The sequence below is a fragment of the Diabrotica undecimpunctata genome, chromosome 7, assembly GCF_040954645.1.
Source record: "Diabrotica undecimpunctata isolate CICGRU chromosome 7, icDiaUnde3, whole genome shotgun sequence".
In the NCBI taxonomy this organism is placed as follows: Eukaryota; Metazoa; Arthropoda; class Insecta; order Coleoptera; family Chrysomelidae; genus Diabrotica; species Diabrotica undecimpunctata.
Window position 1 is genome coordinate 126,685,105 of NC_092809.1, and position 23,899 is coordinate 126,709,003.

The following is a 23,899-nucleotide window of genomic DNA, read 5'->3' on the forward strand; positions in this document are numbered from 1 at the left end:
TTAATCTTGAGCACGCCCATGGAGTGGTCGGAGGTACCAGTTAAAATTATGCTAATTACTCTCTCGTTCATAAAAATAAACTATAGATAAAGGAGTTAAAAAGATCATTCAAGACAGTTATCATCAGTTTTGTGATTATCTACGCAACGGAGAATGAGTTTTGATATAGGTCAAAGGTCACAGAAAAGAATTTTTTAAATATTTAAAATATGTCATATGGCAAATCTACACATAAGTACGTTAAAACTTACAAAAACTTTGAAACTAAGTAAACTGTAGGTATAATAAAATTACTTACTTTACTAATTGGTATTAAGAAGTTTAACTGGTAAGAAAGTATCACCCGGGTTAATAGTACTACGAAACACACTATAGCGGCGTTTTCGAAATCTGTAATTTGAGCCTCGCACGGTCTAAATTCTACTCTCCATCCGATCGTTGATTGAGGAGGTGGAGGTTTAAATCTCATTGTCTGCCAATTGGTTGATTGAATATTCTGTGAACAAAAGGAAATTCCATTTAAGTTTATATAAGAACATAGGTGTGCTATCAAAAAGCTGTTTGAACAATTTCAACTAATTTTTATATAAATAATGAATTGGTTGCCTATGTGAGACCATTTCAACAAGGTTGTAGAAAGAAATTATATACTTACTGACAATCTATTTATTTAATTTGCGACGACCGGTTTTGGACACTACATTTTTTTTGTCATCATCAGGTAAAGTACAATTTTAAAATTATTCCGGTATGGTAAACAAAGGTCTGTTGTTAAGATTGCGTGCATGTATGCATAAATGCACGCCATCTTAACAACAGACCTTGTACCGGATTCATTTTAAAATTGTACTTTACGGGTGACCTGATGCTGACGACCAGAAATATGTGGTCGAAACCGGTCGTCGCAAACTAAATAAATAGATTGTAAGTCTGTAATTTATATCTACAACCTTCTCAATTCTTATATAATTTGATGTGCCGAAAACGAAAATATCTAGGACGTCAGGATTTTTCAAAAGATACGAATGCAGATTTACCTTTGTCTAAGCTGTGAGATCTTGCGGACATTACACAAACATTAAGAAAAACAACAGGAACACAAAAAAATCGCAATTTAACTCATAAGTTCAGCCTACACATTAATGGAAATCTTCAGCCTGTTTGTAAGAAATGCTTCCTATATACCTTTGGTGAAACGGCGAAGTTTTTAACAAGCGCTATAAAAAAAGTAGCCGAAAGTACATCAGGAATACCTCAGGATGACCAGCGTGGTAAACATGCACCTCCAAACAACATATGTGATGACGAAATTGAAAGGATACGTCACCTACTCCCGATACCATCGTATCGCAGTCACTATTCCCGAAGGGACACAGAAAAAAGTATTTGCCATCGCATTACACTATAATAACATGCTATGCGGAATATAAGGCAAAGACAGATGCAACGTTCAAACCAGTTAGCCTATCAGTTTACACAAGGATATTTCACGGGCTGAACTTGGCAATTAAATCTCCTAGCAAAGACACATGCAACACCCGTGACAAGCTAAAAATGAAGATATCTTTAACACTGGATAAAGAAAAAGATGCTCTTGAAATCCAGCTACAGCAGCACCACGAGATGGCAGATCAAGCATATGAGGCAAAACGGAACGATAAAAGTTTGGTTGATGAGTAATACTTGTATTTGATACGCAGTAATGCTTGCCGACTCCCCAACTAGAAACTTCAGTCGTTTTCTACAAAATGCAACTGTGGTTATTTAATTTAACTGTGCACGATCAAGCGCACTGCTACATGTGGAATGAAGTAGTAGCTGCAAGAGGAGGCAACCAAATTGCTTCATGTTTACAGAAACATCTCTTGAATCTTCCACCACATGTGAAGAGAGTAATCTTGTGGCCAGACACATGTGGAGGACAGAATAAGAACTCGCATGTAGCTGCCATGTTCATGTCTGTCATAAACGACCATCCAACTATAGAGGTAATTGACCACAAACTTCTAGTTCCTGGTCACACTCATAGGGACAGAAAATGCTCTAATATGCTCTGATAGAAAAAATGAAAAAAAAAAAATCAAATATCCCAATCTATCACACGCACGACTGAATGCAGTTGGTTCGTCAGACGAGGAAGAAAAACCCATTTGTTGTGACAGAAATGAAGCAGTCAGACTTTTTCCAACTCTCTGATTTGTACAAGTCGGCACTTCAAAATAAAAAAGTAAGCGAAGACGGGGAAAAAGTTACATGAAGGAAATAAAGTGGCTCCGTTACATAAAAGAGACAGGAAAAGTCCTTTACAAGGAGACACTGGATCCAGATTCGTCGTTCAAGACAATAAACTATCGCCGCAGAGGCTGTTTCCGCAGCCATCTGAACCCTGATCTGTCCTACGGTGGTCCTCTCGCAATCTCAGCGATTAAGACGAAGGACCTCATTGACATGCTGCCGCTAATACCCGATGTCTTCCACGACTACTATCGGTCTATTCCATCGGATGAAAACGTTGAAGACGTCTTACTGGATGAAGAAGAAAGTGATGAATGACCCCTTTCTGCAGCGCACAATAATTTAATTTCAATATTCACCTTCTTTTCCATTCTTGATTACAATAAACCATTAATAGTAAATAAGCCGTTTTATTATTATCAGCCTTTCAGCATTAAGGTAGTACAAACTATTGTATATGTCATACATAATAACATTTGCATTTGAGTAAAAGGATATATCTGAGTATCCTGATGAAGAAAACTACTAATAACTTCAAATTAGAATAAGGTATGAATTGTTTATATGCAGCAAAAGTTAGTTTATTAGATTCTCTTTCATTATAATATGCCAAACAATGGCTAAAGTAACACATTTGATTTTAGAAAAATGTTATACATTTCGTCTCCTGAACAATTTCATTTTGCATAGATATGCCCTTTTACCCGAGAGCCACGGAATTAATATAGGAGATGATTCAGAGGATGAGGACGATTTAGATATGGATTGCGATTAGTAGGTATTAATTAACGAGAAATATCTTAGATTTAATGCTCATTTGTTTTTTTAATACTGTACGTACAGTACATTTCAGTTATGATCTTATTGTATATTTTATGTATATATTTTTATAGAGTCGTAGACCTATAGGGTCATCTACTTGAATTTCTTTGAACAAAAAAAAATACGTTTTTACTTACTTCAAAATGATCCGAATCCTCTTCATCATTTTGATGAACCTTTTCAGAAAATAACGATACCGTATCTCTAATAAACAAATGCGCTATATGTCCTGCTAGCAAGGGATCTATTCCATTATCGATCAATTTCTTGTAATCCTCCTCGTTATATAAAAGAGGTATATCGTTATATTTTTCACCTTGAGGAGACAAGTAGGAATCGATGGAATCATATCGGGACTTTTTAATAACGAATTTATTTTCTTTCAACGGTTTAAGACCACGTTCTTCTTCCGTTCGACAATCCACCGATCCCGAGATTATGTTCCATCGACAGTCTATATCTGTAATGAATCCTCTATGGAGAGGTGAGGCAGCTGTAAACGCCAACTAAAAAAAAGACCATCATTATAATATTATATAATTATAAATTTAAACAAAAAAATTAATCAACTCAGTCAAGACAAATATATTATTTTAAAGAAGAAGTAACTTTTTAGAGCAACTTGTGGTATTTGAGTGATAGTATCAAACAGGCTTATCCATTTACTTCAAACATTTTGTAGAGCCAATGTTTTATTAGCTGAAGTGTTTTCTTCATGATGCTAAATCTACTCCCCTTCAACTTGTCTTGAGTAAAAGTCTTCAATCGTTATCGGCGGTCTTTCTTGGCTAGTTTTTAAATTATTATAGCACACTACCCCCATCCATCATCTACTTTCTAATACATATTCAAATCCATATCCGAGGAGAAAAAGTCCACTAAAACAACAAAAATCCAGGAGAGAAAAGCACTAAGGCCAAACGGCCTCTAATAAACCGCCTTTTCCAAATCCTAAAATGGGTCATACACGATGTCCAAATGAAACGGGGAGCCCGAGGAGAATATAGCTTTGGTGGAATTATTTAACGTCAGACAACAGATCCACAAGAACGCAGATAGTTAGACTGTAACGCTTCAAAACACTATAATTTTTTAAACTTAATTTAGTTCAAAAATCAGTAACTTTTATGAGATCCTGTATTAGATTTTAAAACCACGCAATATATATTGTCAAATGTTTATCTTCAAATTGCCGTGAGTTTAATGCATCGTTTTAAAAATCTAAATACGTCTCTATAAGCACTTAACTTTTTAAACTGCGTCTTATGGAATTTATCTGATTGGTCAAAGAGACCACACGTTAGCAAGCTCGCATAATTTCGGCAGAAAACCGGTCTAGGACAATCACGACGTCATGTCGTATTAGACAGCAGTGCGAAGAGCTAGTGTTGTGTTTCTTCTGGTCCACCAGATATGTTTTTTATTTTTTTATAAGTGTTATCATAAAAATTTTTAGTGTAAAAGAAACACTAACGTCCTTTTCTCTTTGCTTGGTTACAGTGGTAAAAAAACACATCTTTAAATATATAATAAAAAAATTCGATGGCGCCCTTTCGGAATTGTATTATCATTTATTTCTGTGTTCTGTTCATTGAACATTTTTGGTTTAGCTCTAGACGCTATCATCTTGTATTCTTTTCTTTTCTTTCTCTTCAATTCTATTTTAGTTTGTGTATTAGTGAAAATGTCTAAAGTACCACTGCCATGTCTCTTCCGACTCTGAGCAACGTTGCCTCGTACATTTTGTGTGCCTCAAACACTCCATCGTTTGATGTACTACAAGACTAGTCTCTTTTAAAACAGCGATAATGTTTAATATATATGAAATACATTAAAAATGTACGAGCGCCTTCGACGAATGAATAAAGAGAGAATACCACGAAAAGTTTGCAATTGGACAATCAACACAAAAATCGTGGAAACGATTTCCGAAGTGGAAATTGAAACGTCAATAAACGTACTTTAACCTTTAATTGTGGCTTATTCCCATTTAAATAGTAATTACTTTAACATGCCACAAGAAAATAGCTTCAGAACAATATTAAGTAAGAATATTTTGACAAGGATAAGTGGTTTTTATTTTGCTAATATTTAAGGAAATATAGTCTTTTCTTACCATAATGGGACACAACGGCGTAAGTTGATCGTATAAAGTTCTGGCTTCCGTGATGTTGCATGCTTGAAACGTGAGTTGTAAGCAACAACAACCCATACCAAAACCCATAGCGTCCATGTAAACATGATCTTCTAACGCGGCCTTGCTGTGTTGGTTGGAATCATCGACCGGTATCTTCGTATTTATGTCTTTATATACTGAAATAAAATAGAAAATATAGTAGAATGTTATTTTTTTAAATAAGATATAATATCAGATAGTATTATGTCGTTTCGGGTGGTCTATTAAACATGGGGTGATCGTTTGTGTTAGTTTATTTTATCAAATCTTATCGGTAAATACTTCTACGGTTAAGCTTTATAGTGGGCACATGTATTTGTACATATGTACATGAAATTAGATACTGTTACGCAGTTGCAAACTATGTTCCATGTCAGAACAAAAATTTACCAACGGATGAAAGATAAAAAAAATGATATAAAGCTTAGCAGAGTTAAACGTTTGTCATCACATATTTTTTAATTGGGAATTAGTCATATATAGACGATTTTATACTCATTCAGTAGACTCCGGTAAGTTCGGCCTCGGTTAGTTCGGTCTCTGCTTAGTACGACCGGCTCTCTGAGCATAGCAATCTGAGCGAACGCCAGCCAGACAAGAGCAGGCAGCAAGTCTTAACTTGTTTACAGTACTGTATTCTTTGACACAACTGTTTCACGTCGTTCATTAAACTATTTTTAAAATGAGCGAAACGCGTAAACGTAATTACAAATCAATGGAATAAAGACTTCAAGCTCTGAAAAGATTGGAAAAAGGAGAATCCGAGGCATTTAAACGTGGGCAAAAGTACAGTCAACGACTGGCGGCGCAATAGAAAAACTATCGAATGCTTTTGTACACAAATTAAAACGGAAAAGTTCTACAATATACTCTGTGGTTGTGGTTCGTTCAAGAACGAAGACGAGGAACGCCGTTAAGTGGACCAAACCCTAAAAGAGAAGGCTATGATCTTGCACTCAAAGCTTCAATCAGAAGAGGTGTTATCGGCAAATGTGGGATGGCTCTCTCAATGGAAAAAGAGACACGAAGTCCATTTTATTGGAGTTTGTGGTGAGAATCTGTCAGCAGACCCAACAGCGGTCACCAATTTTTCTGCACAATTTTTAAAAAACGTTGGTCACCAAAGACTGTGTCACCTGCAAAACGTAGGTTGTACATCTGTTGTTGATTACAAAAAATTAACTTTAACCTGAAAATACCTTAGAAAAATGATAAAATGGAATTGGTCTTTAAAACCGTAATCACAGCTAGGATCTCCATGTCGGGAAGCCGACACCGCTTTGGAATATAGACAGAGAGGATGATGAGGATTAAGATTGTCTTCATAGAACAGTAATATTTCCGTAAGGTGTTATAATCGGGGGTGCATCTCAGCAGTGTGTCTAGCACACTATAAAATAGCGGAGGGAAATATATTTTTTTTATTTCGAATTAACGGGTCTTATAGACCTTTATCTTCCATGTCGCTATTTACTTTTATCTCCCCGACCTTCTTGTCTACTCCCGTTCCCTAAATTGGACTCACTGTAACATTAGCTTTAGCTAACACTGATGATTCATAGATCTTCGATCAAGATCAAGTGATACTTATTATCATCTTCAAGAGCCTCAACTTCTTACCTCCCATCTAAGTTTTGACCTGCTTCCAGGTCCACTTCCCAAGGACTGTGACATAAATATTCGTATGGGAGGATTCCTCTGAGAATCCTTCATTCAAAATCGATCAAAAGGTTTTCATCAATTTTGGAGACGATCCTTTTTACATTGTTGTTTTTGTTTTATTGCTGAAGTTTCTGCTTTTTTACTTCTTGTCTTCTTCTTATTGCACCGTCTCCTTTCGAAGGTTGGCGAGCCAAATTGCAATTTTAGCTTTCGGCGAATGAGCGGTCAAACCATCTCCTTAGGTCTCTCAGCCACGAGTTCTGGCGTCTTCCTACTGATCTTTTGCCCCGTACTTTTCCTTCCAATATTATACAGAGTAACTTAAGAGAACGCAGTTAAACGATTTTCGATAATCAATAAAACATATACATATTCATTCATGTGTTAACACATTTAAGACAAAAAAAGCTTCTCGTGTTCCCAATCCGTTTAGAAATCCGAATTGAGTGTCACTCATATGAAACTCACACTTCTTGTAAACTCAACATGAGACATCAAGTTTAATTTTCGATAGTCATCGCATTGTGAGATATTCGTTTTTTTTGGTAATGTTGTTACGAATGGTGATTTTAGCCAGTCTGATGGTATTTTACCTGTGTCATATACATATTTTAGTGAATGGTGCTGTTATCAGTTCTAGGCTTTTACTTGCGTTGTTTGCAATTAATTTAAGTAGTTCGACATTGATATTGTCTGAACCGGTGGCTTTTCCGTTTTCCTGAGCTTTTACTGCATATATAACTTTTCTTTGGTTATTTCTGGAACTTTTTCATTAATTCGATCATATGTGGACGGTGATCACAAGGTCTATCGTCGTCAAAAAGTGGCTGAATGTTTCCTTCTCTTCAGTTTGTCTTTGGTACCTATAATTATTTCGTTAATATTATTTCTTAATATTGTGTCCGTGTCTACGTCATTTCTTTAACTTTCTTATGAACATTAAAGGTGTCGTATCTTTCCTAAAGTTGTTTAATTTCTAGACATTTTGTTGACATCCAGTTTTCTTTCGCTTCTCTGCACATTTTTCTAAAGATTTTATTGATTCGTTTGTATTCTATTGGGTTGTTTTATGTTATCGCCTTGCGGTCATGAGGTCCATGTTCTTTTGCGTTATCCATTCTTGTTTTTTGGTATTTTTCGTGAACCCGAAGGCTTCTTGTATCTTTGTTATTTTCGTTTTAAAAGCAGCCCATGTTACTTCAACCCTAGCCTGTACAAAGTTCTTTATCGTTTTTATTTCTTTCTTCTGGATAAATATTTCTTTTTTCTTTTAAGGGTTTTTCAGTTGTGAGATGTCAATTTTTCTTGTCACTTTTTCTCTTTTAACTTTCAGAAATCTTTTTACTCTAAAATCGATCCAACAGGATCGTGATGGCTATGAATGTCAGCTCCCGGTTATGTTTTAGTATTATGTACTTCTTAAAGTTATGATCGAGCATTTTGTTGTCTACTACGGCTAAAGTAGCACTTACACAATACAATAATTATCCTTTCTTTTAAGGCATATTCTAAATGATACACTTTTGATATATGTTGTTAATGTAAGCGCATTTGGCAAAAATGTCAATTCATGATTTGTATGTCTCATTTTGTGCTTACTATTGATACTGATAAAAAGATACACACGCATTAGTAGATTTACCGGAAATCCTTATCTACATAAATATTGGTTATTAAGGTGAATCTGTTATCTCTATAAACTCAAATAAACACACTAAAATCTCATTCACCAGTTACAGAAATTCTAATATTAGCACGATTTGACACAAATATTGAAATACCTTTTGTGAAAGACCTACATCCATAAATGTGTAAGGATTTGTTATTTTGACTTGAGCAATTATTTAATTGTTATATTATCGATAGAACTAAAATTATTGATAAAGAGAAAATAATTAATTTTATATATATATATATATATATATATATATATATATATATATATATATATATATATATATATATATATATAATCAAAAACCCTTCTACCCTAAGGTGTTGGGTGTAAAGTCTCTTTTTAGGTTTCATATACAAACTTCCTCCAATTCTTATTGTTGCTTGCCAATTTCTTCGCTTGCTCCTTGGTGACTCCTTTCTTGTCTAGGATGGCGGCAATTTCATCGTCCCAGGTCTTCATGGGTCCGCCCCTCGGTCTTTTCAAGATTCTTCTCGCTTCCCACACTTGTTTCACTGACCTTTCTTTATCCATCCTTACCATGTTACCGTACCATCTCAGTTGGGCTTCTTCGATTTTCTTATCTATTGATTGGACTTTAAGGCGTTCTCTTATTTCCTCGTTCCGTATCCTGTCCATTCTGGTCAACCCTAGTACTCTTCTTAGATACTTCATTGCAATATCTTCTTTAATCATTGTTTGTGGAGATTTCGTTAACTTGATTTTTAAATTCATTCCATAGTTCCCCTGGATCTTCTACTTGTTCTCCGATATTCTTTATTCTATTGATAAATTCTTTTTTAATGTCATCTTTCATGCTTACATCGTCAAAGTTAAGTATATTGGTTTTTGGCTGTAGTCGCTGGATTCGTTTTAACCTTAGTTTAATATCTGCCACAAGGGGTTGGTGATCAGATCCAATATCTGCTCCTGGAAATATAGTGACTATAAAGGTAGATATTTCAGGTCATTATTACAGAACTTTTGTCTCCACGTACCTAAAAATTTTGATTCTCTGATAATAGTTGTCTTTCCTTCTCTTCGCATAAGGTTAATCTTGATTTGAAGTTTTCTACTCGTTTCTAATCACTTCTAATTAAAATGTCAGCATTATTTCTACTATTTATTGAAATTTTTTAAGTCTAGATTGCCTTTTTATTCCAATGCTACACTAGCAGTACTACAGTACTTCACAATGGCATTTTTTTTTCTCTTTTATTTCTATGGCAGTTTCTTATAAATTTAACAAAGTGGTCAGAGAACATCAAAGGGGGCTAAAACAGACATTAAAATAAGCGTATGCTTATTATATCAGAATAGAAAGAAGAATAAGACGAAGCCCTGAACAATCCCTGTTAGTTTTAATGTCAATTATACATCGGCATTATGCTGGTTGTTTAATTACACTGCTATTGGTTTTATTTCAATTCTCTTCAATTATTAAAAAATTACAAACGACCATCACTGTACTTGATTATTGACAAACTAAAAAACGGGTTGTGGCACTCCGGGAGTGACTGAGGAGGGGGAGCACAGCTTTCTTATCTTTCTTTGTTGTATTGTATTTTATTTTATCGTATTTTAACTTAATTTATTTTATTTTAATGTATGTGATTTTATGTTAATATATTTTTATTTTATTTTAATTTAATTTAATTTAATTTTATTAAGAAATCGTCTCGATCTGTCGTTACATTGCGTTCCATTGCATTTCTGTCGTTTTTTATTTTTTTATATCTGTGCGCGATCCACCTCATCGATCAATGCATTCAGTCTGTAGCCCCCGATAAGAAAGCTATGTTTCCCAAAATGTACGTCGATCTTTAAGAAACTTCAAAATACTTACTTGGTAAATTAATGGCAACTTTTTCACCACGTCTCATTCTAATGTTCCGGGCTAAATTCACGAATCTAGGATGACCAGGATAGATCGCTTCATCTGGGAAAAACAGGGACCTGGTAGCTCCTTTGTCAGGTGTCGGTTTTATAGACGGATCCGTAAAATTTTCACAACCTAATCTAAGAAAAACGTATTTATATATAGAAATGTAAACATAGAAAACAAAATCACTATCCGTACACACCAGTGTCCCACTCCGCTCTCTACATCGATAGTAATGATGAAATATTAGTTAAATGTATATCACATAAAATTCTTAAGAATTCAATTTTTCTTCCGTACAAAAGATGGTATTCAAAAATTTTACAAGGAAATTTCAGTTTATAATTCATTTGTAAATTTTTTAACAATTCGAAAGAATTCGATTACTTAAACCACAAACTAATAGTAAAATATCTACAAGAGCTAGCATTGGATGCCGAGGATATAATAGTTGTCGCCAGTCTGTATTTGAACCAGACCGCAACAGTACGTCTTCAAAATTTCAACGAAACGGGTGTAAGGCAACGTTGTATACTTTTCCCAATGTTGTTTTACTTATACGTAGAAAAAGCATTCGCAGACTCTAATAATCGTAGTATAATAAACGGAATATTTACTAACAACATTAGGTATGTCGACGACACAGCGCTAGTGGCAGATAACATCGAAGATTTTCAATGTCTTTTGAATGATATAACTTTTGCAAGTGAAGTTTTTGGGTTTAAAAATGAATATCAAGAAGACAAAAACAATGGGTATAGGTAGAAATAATTACGAAAATGCAAAGATATATTTTATGTAGACTGAAATAAATAGCAGAGTAGAACAATCCAGAAATGCTTTTTTGAAACTTCGTAAATTTCTGACTGATCGCAAGCCATGACTTAAAGATTACTTAGTTAAATTAGAAATTGAAAATTTTTCGGTGTTAGTACCGCTGATCGAACTTGGAGCCAGGTAAGTTAGTACCATAACCACTACGTTACAGCCGCCAATTAAATTACAGTAAATCCGAAATGATACTGAGGTTGAGCCAAAAATTAAAAAGTTAAATACTTAATTTCGGAAGCAGTTATCTTCGACAAAAATGAACGTGTTACTTTTGAAAACTTTGTTGCATACGACATCTTGAAACAAAGTCAGAATTAAAAAAAAAGTGATGTAAATTTCAACAATGTATCATTTTACCCAGATTAATATGGGTATCGAGAGCGTAGCTTGATAAATGGTGTGTACGAAATCTAATGGGGGCAACACACTTCGCTATGTATTATTCGTTATGCGCCATATTCGGCCGCATAAGACGAAGTGTAGAGGGTACATTTGTCAATTATTTGCTTTATTCGCACGCATAAGAAAATACTCTAATAGCAAATATCTGCCTATCCGTCCACTTGTCGGTTTTTTGGTACACTTTAAAGTACAGGAATAATCGAATATACCTGTCGACTTCCCACACTTCGCTTGCACCGGTGGTTGTCTCGCTGTTTATATTAACCTTAAACAGGTCGATTTTTATTCTTAAATTGACAATTTACAGCATGAAAAGATTATCCCCCTTCAGCACCCCCTTTGAATTATAAGCGCCCCCTCGAAAATTTTAAATAACAAAGGGGGTCGTGTGGCATCTTGTTAGAACGGGATTTTAGTCCTCTGTTCAGCAATATAAAGTTTTTTGAGTTTGTGCAATCATAACTGAGAAAATTGATTTTTACAATAATTAAATTAAATGTTCAACTTTTCCACCATTATTCACTTCTTGACAATAACCGAGGCGATTTTGGAATTCTCGTACAACATTTTGTATTAGCTCGGGAGTTATTTTGTTAATTTCTTCCGTTATCCTAATTTTTAAATCAGCAATATTGCCTGGTCTATTAAAATATACTTTAGAAATAATCAGGTATTTTCATATCTGTTCTGCTAAACATTAGGGAAAAAATTTTAGTCAAAAAGATTTAGTCGAAAGATAATAAAATATTAGTCAAAAAGCCAAATAAACAACTGATATGAATCTAGTAGGTTGCTGTCATTTAAGTAGTAAAGAATTGATAAATAAAATATAAATAATTATAAATAAATAAAAGATATTACAGTATTTAAAGTTACTAAAAGACGTCAGTATAATATTTGTGCGCGTATTAAATTTAATTATGGCTCATTTGTCCGAGACTCCAAGAATCGACATTTTAATTATGATTGGTTGTGGTAACAATAACTCAAATAGAGGTTTGTGAAATGTTTAATAATAAATACCCTGGTCAACAAGTTTCGTTAGTCTACATTTAGCAAAATTGAAAAGAAGTTTCGTTATACTGGACATGTAAAAAATATTCAAAACCAGGTAGAAATGTTAAATTTACTGATGAAAAAATGTTGGATGCATTAACAATAAAATTATTGGTCCTTATTTTTTTGAGGGCACAGTTGATGGTGAGGTTTATCTAGATTTTTTGATTAACTTTTTAGTGCTTACGTTACGAAGATTTTTTCCTGATGTTAATCATCCAAATGAGATAGATCGATCTATTTACTACAAACAAGATGGAGCTCCACCGCATTTTGCAAGTATAGTTGGAAATTATTCAAACGAGTTTTTCCCAATAGCTGGATTGGAACGATCGAATGGCCGGCTAAATCCCCGATTTGGCTCCTCTCGATTACTTCTTATGGGGTTATTTAAAATCTAAAGTATATTTTAATAGACCAAACAGTATCGCTGATTTAAAAGTTAGGATAACGGAAGAAATTAACAAAATAACCCTCGAGGTCGTACAAAATGTACGAGAATTCCAAAATCGTCTCGGTTATTGTCAAGAAGTGAAGAGTGGTCACTTTAAACATTTAATTTAATTGTAAAGTACATTGAAAAATACATTCTAAATATTATGTGACATTGTTATGTCCATTCAACCTAAAGTTTGGTGATAAAGACATTATCAAAATTTTACATCTTAAAAATAAATTTTCTCAGTTGCACCAATACTTTATATTGCTGAACAGAGGACTAAAATCCCTTTCTAATAAGGTGCCATACGACCATCGAGCAAAAAGACGTAAAGGTAGTGGGGGCAAAAATATTGTTAGACAGGAAGTGCCACCTTGAGAGGCCACATTAAACAAGGAAAGAGAGATTCTTTCCTTGTTTAAGAAATCAAATTTAGTTGGGTTATGTTATTTCTGATGTTATTGTTTGTCCCAACTGTCACATGAAAGATTATTTGTATTTTCTATTGAAGTTTTTTTAACATTTTAGACTATTATTGTTATTATTTAATTAAAACTTTATTGTGTTCTAGTGTTAAAAAAAGTATTTTAAGTGTATTATGTATTAATATTATGTAATATAACAAATAAATAGATAAATTAGAACCCCTACACCACTGTATGATTATTGTGAAGTGTCATGAAATTTAAATTTGGCGCATTCGCATTTCCGGATATGTCTGCCATCAGAGGCCACTTTTTTGCTCTCCTTTTCATAACGATTAAATACCCTCTTTTATCTTTTTGCTCGATGCATACGACCTCCTTTGTTATTTAAAATTTTCGAGGGGGTGCTGGAGAGGTATAATATTTTTATACTGTAAATTGTCAATTTAAGAATAAAAATCAATCTGTTGCAGGTTTTTTTCACATAGTACATAATAACGCTAAAAAAGAATTTATTCCATACATATGGACCGTATGGTATACAACTACCGTATCTGTTACGCTTTGACTTGTGGTGTACCTTCTGTATACTGGAGTGGGCAAATGAAAAGGTAATGAGATTTCTGGATTTAGGTAAAAATTAGTTGCAGCGATCGTCAATTGCCCACGTACATTTTGGTTCTGCCAAACACGCATGACGCAAATATTTAGCATGTTTGGCCCGCTGGCTCAGGTGTGAAGTAGCGTATTTATTATTCGCTGGCGAATGACAAATATTTGGGCTAATATAACGAAGCCGCATAACAAATAACACATAGCGAAGTGAGGTGCCGCCATAAGGCTTTACTAAAAGAAACAATCAGTACTTCATTGCGAAAAGAAAGAACAAATATACCTAAAGGTAATTTCATCGATGTGAAAGTATTGGTTTCACTGTAATTGTAGACCCTTTTCTGAGAAATATTAGTATTGTAACATTTTCCGTGTAACAACGAAAAATAAATAAATAACTGCGTGAGTGATTCAGGTGAAAAATAATTCTAGTTTGTGTTCTAAAAATATGTGGGCAATTTGTGTAATTAACTACTTGATAAAGATGTTTATCATCGTGTGTATTAAAAATGTTTAATTATGAATGCTTTCTGCTTGGAATTTATTATGCAATATATGTGTTCTGTTCTATTATGACGTATGCGACGATTAATTACATCTCCCGGATAGCAGATAAAGCATCACTAATAGCCCAGTCAAAGAAACAAAAATTGTATTGGGTTTCAAATGGAGACCTTTTCCGAATAATAGTTTATAAATGTCCCAAATGGAACTTAAAGTAAGCTGATTAGTCTTTATTTAAAGAATCATCATCATCAACCTGTATGCGTTCACTGCTAGACATAGGTCTCCCTCAGCTCTTTCTATCTGTCTCTGTCTTATGCGGCTTCTCTATGTTAATACGTTAGCACCTGGCGATAGGAGCACACATAATTTATTGAATATTTTAATATAACATAATTTGTTGCAAATATAAATCTCTCTCTCGTCGTTTCCTCATTGCTGAGGATCGTGATTTCCTACAATGCGGGCTGTCAATTCTCTCCATCTCTTGCGATTTTGGGCTGCTCTCTCCAGTGGCTTTCTGTACTTGATCTGACCATCGGATAGGTGAGCGTCCTCTGCCTCTACGTCCTTCTACGTTTCCGCACAGAATTAGTCTTTCTAAGTTGTCATTGTCTCTTCTCGCAATGTGGCCAAAAAACTTTAAAACATTTGCAAGACACTGAGAGGAGAGTCTGGTCTGAATGTTTAGCTCTTCGAGAATCGACTGATTGGATCTGTGCTCCGTCCACGAGACGCGTAGCATTCGTCTCCAGCACCACATTTCGAATGCGTCAATCCTTTTCCTATCCTCTGATTTTATTGTCCATGTTTCGGCACCGTAACTGAAGATTGAAAAAATGAGTGTCCGTACCAGTCTCATTTTGAGTTTTTTGGATAAAGAGCGGTCCTTCCATATTTTTGACAGTCGACTCATCGCGTTCTTGGCCATCCCTATTCTTCTGCGAATTTCCGTATGGGAAGAGGCTGCATTGCTTAAGGAAGATCCTAGATACGTGAACCCGTCTACTTTCTCGAATTGATTTAGGGCGCCTGTTGTTTGGAGGATATTCGCGTGGTCCACAATCATGATTTTTGTTTTCTGATTATTAATCTTGAGCCCACACTTGTTGCTTTCGGTTTCTACTCTCTTTATCAGTCTCGACATCTCTTCAGATGTTGCTATCAGTGTTGTATCGTCTGCGAATCTTAAGTTTGAGATCTTTTTTCCTGCAATGGAGATGCCGCCTCTCCATCCATCGAGTGCGTTCCTCATTATGTATTCTCCATATAAATTGAACAGGTCTGGAGATAGTATGCACCCTTTTAAGGGCACCCTTAGTAAGTTTTTAATTAATATTGCCAAATGATCTGGAAATATAAATAAGAAGTAAATAATAAAATTACTTTATTCAATTCTAAAAATATTAAATTTTAAAAATGCAGAAAACAGCATGAAGCTTTGTGCTATTCTACTGTACTATCTTTTTTTCTTCAAGTCACTTCAAGCTAATTTAATTAAGTATCTTATATTGCAACGTAATAATTTAATTGCTGTAAGGATAATCGCAAATTTAGTTTTTATACCTTTACAATTAGTCACCTCTGGCTAATATGGTGCCGAAACAAAATAAACACAGCAGCTATTCTAGCACTGTCATCGTTTAAACGAATTGTATTACATATCAAACCAATAGCTGCGTCATATTAGTCAATATTGTTAACGTTTTTATATTTTCTATTTACATAATAAATAACACATTTAAACTGCTATCAATTATCGGTATAATTATCAATTATCAACGATAACTATAGATGATGATGATGATTATAGAGTTTCGTGATGACTTTCGTTTTTAAAACGCATTCATTTATCAAACACGGTTCGCTTAAATAGCAATACACGTGGTTTACTTTTGTAAAGGCTTATGCAGTTTTTGATATAAAGCGATTTCTGTATTTGTGTGTAGATACAATAAATGCTCAAGAGAATCTAGAAACAAATTCGTGGCTACAAATACAAACAAAAAATACTGAGACAGGCACACAGAGTGCCTGCAAAAAAATCTTTACAAAGTGAATAAAATGCATAAATCAGGATTTATTCATAGAATTATTATTTTAATTTTTATTTTAATACTTTGTCATATCACCCTTGTATTTGATGACAAGCTGCATTCTGTTGAACATGGATTAAGCAAGGTACAAGAAATATTCTCCTTCCATGGTCACTGACATCCTCTTCAACTCCTCTTTCAGCTGATTTATGTTTTATAGGTCGATTCTCTTAAACCTAATTTTTCTTAACATTCCAGGCGTTCTCGATGCGATTAAGGTCGGGCGAATTACCCGGCCATTCCAATACGTTGATATTGTGATCATTCAAGAACTTGTCACTGTCTTGGCGCCACGAGCAGGGGTACCATCTGCATAAAAAAGTGACATTCGTGAATTTCCCAAAAGTTCAATAAATGTTGTTCTAGAACAGTCACATAGTTGCTTGCCCACATTGAAACATTCTTAGGCAACAAATACAACCCTGCCCTTTCTTATTTCCATTAAATGCACCACATACCCTTATACTTCCTGGATGTTTGACGGTTTCAACTGTTAATTTTGGATCGTACCTTGACGCGGTGAGTGGACGACGAACAAATTTGGAGCTTCCTGTTACTAACCTGAACGTACTTTCGTCACTGAACATGACCTTTTTCCAGTTGTCTAGTGCTGACACTTTCTTCATTGCTTTTGTAAGCAAGGGCTTCTTAACAGCACGTGGACTTTGCAATGCTAGAACTTTTTGTAGCCGGCGACGAATCGTTCTTGTTGAAACGTTCTGAAGGAGATCAGAATTATTTATCAGAAATATTAATTTTTAAGTTCCGTGGCAGTTATGGAAGGGTTCAACATTACAGCAAGCCTGATGGTTTCAGTCCTAGATGATATTTTTTTAGGAGCTCCAGATCCAACTTTTCTTTCCGGAATAGTACCTGAAGGTAACGACGCAGCCGACCGTTTCAATTGATAAATTTCTCTCTTGAAACACCAATATCGCGTGCTATGGTAATTACAGAGTCCTCTTTCTCAAGTAACGTTAAGGCACGAACTTTGTCTTAATTTCTGAGTTTCTTTCAACCCCTTTTTACTTCAATTTAGAATTTAATATCTCTAATATCTCAAACTTTATATTTGCTTATATTAACAGATGTATTACATAATATGATTCAAATATGTCTCAATAACCTCAAAGCCAATTATTACCGGCTTCAGTTCGATCGGTGCAATGTAAACTTGTCCCCCAGAGTCATTTATCATGGAGTCCTCGGTCCAGCTATCCACTTCAGTCGTTATTAGAGGAGTAGGATCCTCCTGTGCGGACCTGGTGATTCCCCGTGTGTTCATTGTAGCTGCTGGTTTTTGGCCAAACTCCCAAACTGTCACATTGGTGCGTGTCGGTAACATGGACTGTCACAAATGGCGATATGGTGTTTATTTGGCTAGGTAAATTATTTTACTAAACACAATCACGACTTAGAAATTGTTATACTTTCTGCAAGTACAATTTGACAACGAGAAAACAAGTAAATGCTCAAGTGTGTATAAACTATGAATCGGACTCAGTAGTGAATCAAAAATGAATCACAAATAAGAAAAACTCCAATATCAAAAGCCAAACATTAAGACAGATTCCACCGAATCTAGGAGTCTTATAATACAAGTGAAAACTCGAACTGACTTCTGATTGGAAATCCAGTCTTTTATCCTCGACAATCTATTGTTATGATGATTTTCCATGGCATTAGTGGTATTTCTGAGTTAGAAAATGGTAATGCGATTGGTGTGCTGATTGATCCGATGAAAAACTACGGCGTGTCTTCCGACAGACGATCTGTCTCAAGCAATTTGAACTATGATATTCTCTTATACAGTGTGTAAAAGCCAAATGGAATAAATTCATTATTTAAGTTACTGTACATATTTATAAAAAAATCCCGAAACACGTCAAATTTAAATTATAACTTGACATTCTTTAACGTGAAAATGCAACCCCTACCTTCAACCCCCTTAGAATGACAGGTACAACCCCCAATTTTTAAAATAGGAAGTATAGGCTTGTGATATATCGTTTGAAAGGTCTTTTCATTCTCCATTCAAAAATGTTGTCGCTTTCAAGTTTATTAAGATTAATTAAGATAAAATAAATTAAAATCATGAATGAAATAAAAACCAAATACATGAAGGCCAGTAAATCGACAGGCCAAAGAAACCTACAGAATCTGACAATAGGAGACTATAACATCGAAAGCGTGAAAAATTTTACATACCTAGGTTCACTAGTTACCGCAGATAACAATGTCAGTAAGGAAGTTAAGAGAAGAGTACATATCGCTAATAAAACATATAATGGACTAATTAAACATCTAAGATCTAACAACATCACAAGAAAAACCAAATGCAAAATATACAAGACCCCGATAAAACCGGTCCTTGTATATGGATCAGAGACATGGACACTATCGAAAAGCGATGAAAACCTATTAGGCACATTTGAACGAAAAATCCTTAGACACATATATAAGGGGGTAAAGGAAAATGACATATGGCGCAGAAGATATAACTTTGAACTGTACACAGCATACAATGAACCCGAGATCATAACATCCATAAAGATCGGACGTCTGCGCTGGATGGGCCATGTTGAACGAATGTTGGAGACTGACACACCAAAACATATTATGAGGCAAACACCAGTAGGAAGAAGGTCAAAGGGAAGACCCAAACTTAGATACATGGAACAAGTGGAACAAGATCTGAAAACACTTAAGATTACCAACTGGAAAAACAAAGCAAGGAACAGAACAGAATGGCGGAAAATCCTAGAACAAGCCAGGACCCAGAAAGGGTTGTCGAGCTACTGTTGATGATGAAATTAAAATCATGTGGTTACCGAAATTCGCTAAAATATACTTAAAACTTATTTCTCGTTTAGGTCTTGATAATGAGAAAGTGAACAAAAACCATAGCAATGTGGTTTTTAGATGGTAACCATTAAAAAACTTTAAAGAATTTCCGTGGCAACCTTATTTTAACACGCATTAGTAAATTGTTTTATTTAAGTTGTCAGTATTTTAATTTAAGTAAAAAGTTCGTTCAATTCAATTCTGAAAAATGGTTAGATTAACGGAAATGCATAAAATAACAGTTTTACAAATGATTGGTTACGGAGATAACACCCGAACACAACAGGAAGTAACTCGCCTATTTCATGAGAAATTTCCTAATTTACCGCCTATATCCCAAGGAACAATAAGTAAAATAGAGAAGCAGTTTCGCGAGTTTGGTCATATAAGGCAGATAAAAAAAGCAGCTGCCAATGCACTGAGTGATGAACTCAAATTAGATGTGTTGCTTGAGTTTCAGGAAAATCCACATACATCGAGTAGTCAGTCATCCACTACATTCAATGCTAGCCATACATCGATAGTAAACATATTAAAAGAAAATAAATTGCATCCCTATAAGATGATACCTACTCAGGAGCTCATGGAAGACGATTTTGATAGGAGAACTTTTTTTTGTAAGCAAATGATGGACATGTTGGATAACAATATTATCCAATTAGAAGACGTTATGTTTTCTGATGAGTGTACTTTTTCACTTAACGGTCATGCTAATCGGCAAAATTGCCGCTACTGGGCCACGGAAAATCCTCACTGGATGAGAGAAGAACACACTCAATACCCTCAAAAGGTTAATGTTTGGGCAGGGATTGTAGGAAACAATATCATTGGTCCCTTTTTCATTGAGGGCAACTTGAATGGCAACAATTATTTGGCACTACTTCAAAATGAAGTCATTCCAACGTTGGCAAATTTATATCCTGATCCAGGAAACCCTCAAGTTCCAGCGAATACGATATGGCTTCAGCAGGATGGAGCACCACCACATTACCAACTTAATGTCCGGCAGTACCTCGATACAATATTTCCCAATCGGTGGATAGGGAGGCGAGGATCGATTGAATGGCCAGCGCGATCACCTGATCTTACATTATTAGATTTCTTTTTATGGGGATATGTGAAGAGCCATGTGTACAAAACTAAACCTTCTGATTTAAATGACTTAAAAGAACGAATAACGCTTGCGATTATGTCGATCACGCCTGTTATGTTAAATAATGTTAGAAGACAGTTTTATTTGAGATTAGGATGTTGCCCAGACGTTCGCGGTGAACATTTTGAACATCTACTTCATTAACATTCATAGTTTTTTTTCGTGTTCTACATTTTATTACGTTTTGCATTACATTTTAGTTTTTGATTGTATTGTAGCGAATTTCGGTAACCACATGATTTTAATTTATTTTATCTTAATTAATCTTAATAAACTTGAAAGCGACAACATTTTTGAATGGAGAATGAAAAGACCTTTCAAACGATATATCACAAGCCTATACTTCCTATTTTAAAAATTGGGGGTTGTACCTGTCATTCTAAGGGGGTTGAAGGTAGGGGTTGCATTTTCACGTTAAAGAATGTCAAGTTATAATTTAAATTTGACGTGTTTCGGGATTTTTTATAAATATGTACAGTAACCTAAATAATGAATTTATTCCATTTGGCTTTTACACACTGTATACTAGTATGTATCATGATCTCCCTCACACAGTCGCCATATTTATTTTAATTCACACCTTAAGTGTCAAAACATGGATTTTACTTTTTACTGGATATCAGTCGGTTCCACAAGAAAAAATGTATGGGTGCGAAGGTGATGACGTAAATATTCATTGCGTTAGGAGGTGTATCAGTCGTAACCGATACTTAAAAATAAAACGATTGCTTCACTTCGCAGAAAACTAGAGAAACTCGTAATTGATCAACGTGATCGTCTATTTAAAGTTTGAGCTCTTCTAGACTTATTGAATAAAAACTTTTTGAAATTTGGTTTTTAAACTTTATAGTCACAACTTAGCATTGATGAGCAAATTGTCAGATATGGTCACCATTATCTAAAACAGTTTATTAGAGAAAAACCTGTGAGGATTAAGAGCAACTGGTACTTCTCGATACAACAGATGCAAGTGTTCACTGCCAAATAACCAGAATATGCAAAAAAGCAGCAAATTGAACTAGACTACAGATTTGACCCTGATAATGAAATTTTAGCAGCAAGGAAGTGGAAGGATAACAACGTTGTGAGCGTATTATCAAATCATGAGAAGATCGGATATTACTTGAATAGATATAGCAGCGCAGGAAAGAAATATGTCCGCTTACCTCAGCCTAAACTTTTGGCAGAATACAATAAAGCGATGGGAGGTATAGACAAATTAGATTTGAACGTTCAAAAGTATCGGATTAAACTAAGAGAAAAAAAAAATTTACTTTTTACTATATTCTAGATGCTGTACTAACAAATGCTGATGTGCTTTACAACATTAGTCACAAAATGCAATTGTCTCTACGTGAATACAGACGAAAAGTAGCAACAGCTTATCTGTCTATTTCTTCGGAATTTCCCGATCCGAAAATGCAGGACGTCCATAATTTTCTAAGCCACCACGTGTGCCTGATGACGTTAGAACTTGGATAACCGGAAATAATATTAAAAGAACAAATGAAGGGAAGCAAAGAAAATGTGGAAATTGGAAGACGAATGTTCGAAAACAATGTAAAAACTGCAATGTCGGGTTCATCTTAAATATTTTGTGCAATGATATAAAAAGTAAATTGTATGTGACATGATCCCCATGTTGATCCGCAAATAAACAGTTATAAAATAAAAAATATTGTGTTTTTCTTTAAAATCTGTTTGAATCCTGTTTATGTAAGTAATAATGCACATGCTTCAACATAATCCCATTTTCAATCACAAAAATAAAAAATTTGGCAAATTAATGGGTTACTAACAGATTAACTTCAACTCCTCGATAATAAAATAATATTTATGTGTTCGTTTACATATCATAACAATGAGTTAACTGATTTAAGATTAGCTATCCAAGGATAAATAAAAAAAGGTATGCATTCTGCATGTTCACATTATCGTATGATCTAGATAAAATGGCGATTACAATTTTGTTTTAGAAAAAACATTTTGATATTAAACATAAATAAGAAAATAATTGGTAGAGCATCTTTTTCCAGTACAATCCCATTACGATTTCTTTTGGGTATTCGATGGAGTAGAGGACAGAATCAGACACAATATCTCCAAATCTTTTCAATTTGACTTAAGAAAATATGTTTAAAAATTTTAACTGGGAGGAAAAAGGCATTACATTTGGGGACAATGATTATATCACCCCAGACGATACAGTATTATTAGCAAACTGCTTTAATGATTTACATTTACTGATCGAAAAATTAGTAAAGCAGACTACAACGGTAGAGCTTAAAATGGATTAAGGTAAGCTTACATGGGTAACAAAACTTGCTAAATTATGAACCATAATGGTCGATTGCGACGTGACAAAATATCAAGCAATTTAAGGCAATGACAACAACTATCGATTTGGTAAAATGTTTACCAATTTCAATATTGAGCGATAAGGAGCAACTTGAAAAACAAGACAATGTTTTCATACATGAACGAGCAATTCATACTTCACTCTGCAAACTGCGCTTTCCATGGACGACGCCCGTTTGATAGAATATCTAGAAAAACACAAAATACTTCACTGTAATCAATATAGCTTTAGAAAAAAGTGTAGCACTATACAGAAAATTGTGAGACATATAGTTGATTGCTTGGAGGAAGGTCATTGTGTCTTTGACACTGTGTTATTTATCCAAAGCTTTTGACTGTGTTTCGCATGAATTACTGTTGAAAACAATGCATAAATACGGTATTAGGGGAAACACTCTTAATATATTTAGATCACACGTAACAAAAAATAGAAAACAGGCAGAACACTCTTCATATATTTAGATCATACGTAACAAAAAATAGAAAACAGACAATTTTTTTAATAACAGCTATTCTGAATTTAACACTGTCGAATATGGGGTTCCTCAAGGTTCGATATTAGGAGCCACTTTGTTCCTTATTTATCTGAACGATTTATTTCACTATACTTTTCCTATAAAAAGTGTTTGCTTCGCAAATAATACGACTATCATTAACACTGATATTAATCAGCATAATTTAAAAATTAAAATAGATAGTGATACCCAGAAAGCAAAGAACTGGTTTT

The 23,899-nt window shown here is 34.5% G+C and overlaps 1 protein-coding gene across 1 annotated transcript in view; it reads right to left on the reverse strand.

The window, feature by feature from the left end:
* Gclc (glutamate--cysteine ligase) overlaps positions 1 to 23,899 on the reverse strand; it is a 60,446-nt gene that overhangs the window by 11,241 nt on the left and 25,306 nt on the right. Inside the window, exons 2-5 of the mRNA XM_072538144.1 lie at positions 10,417 to 10,589; positions 5,174 to 5,370; positions 3,195 to 3,563; positions 299 to 496 (exon numbers count right to left, since the gene is read on the reverse strand). Of these exons, the coding sequence (XP_072394245.1) occupies positions 299 to 496; positions 3,195 to 3,563; positions 5,174 to 5,370; positions 10,417 to 10,589 (937 nt within the window). The remainder of the gene's footprint in view (positions 1 to 298; positions 497 to 3,194; positions 3,564 to 5,173; positions 5,371 to 10,416; positions 10,590 to 23,899) is intronic.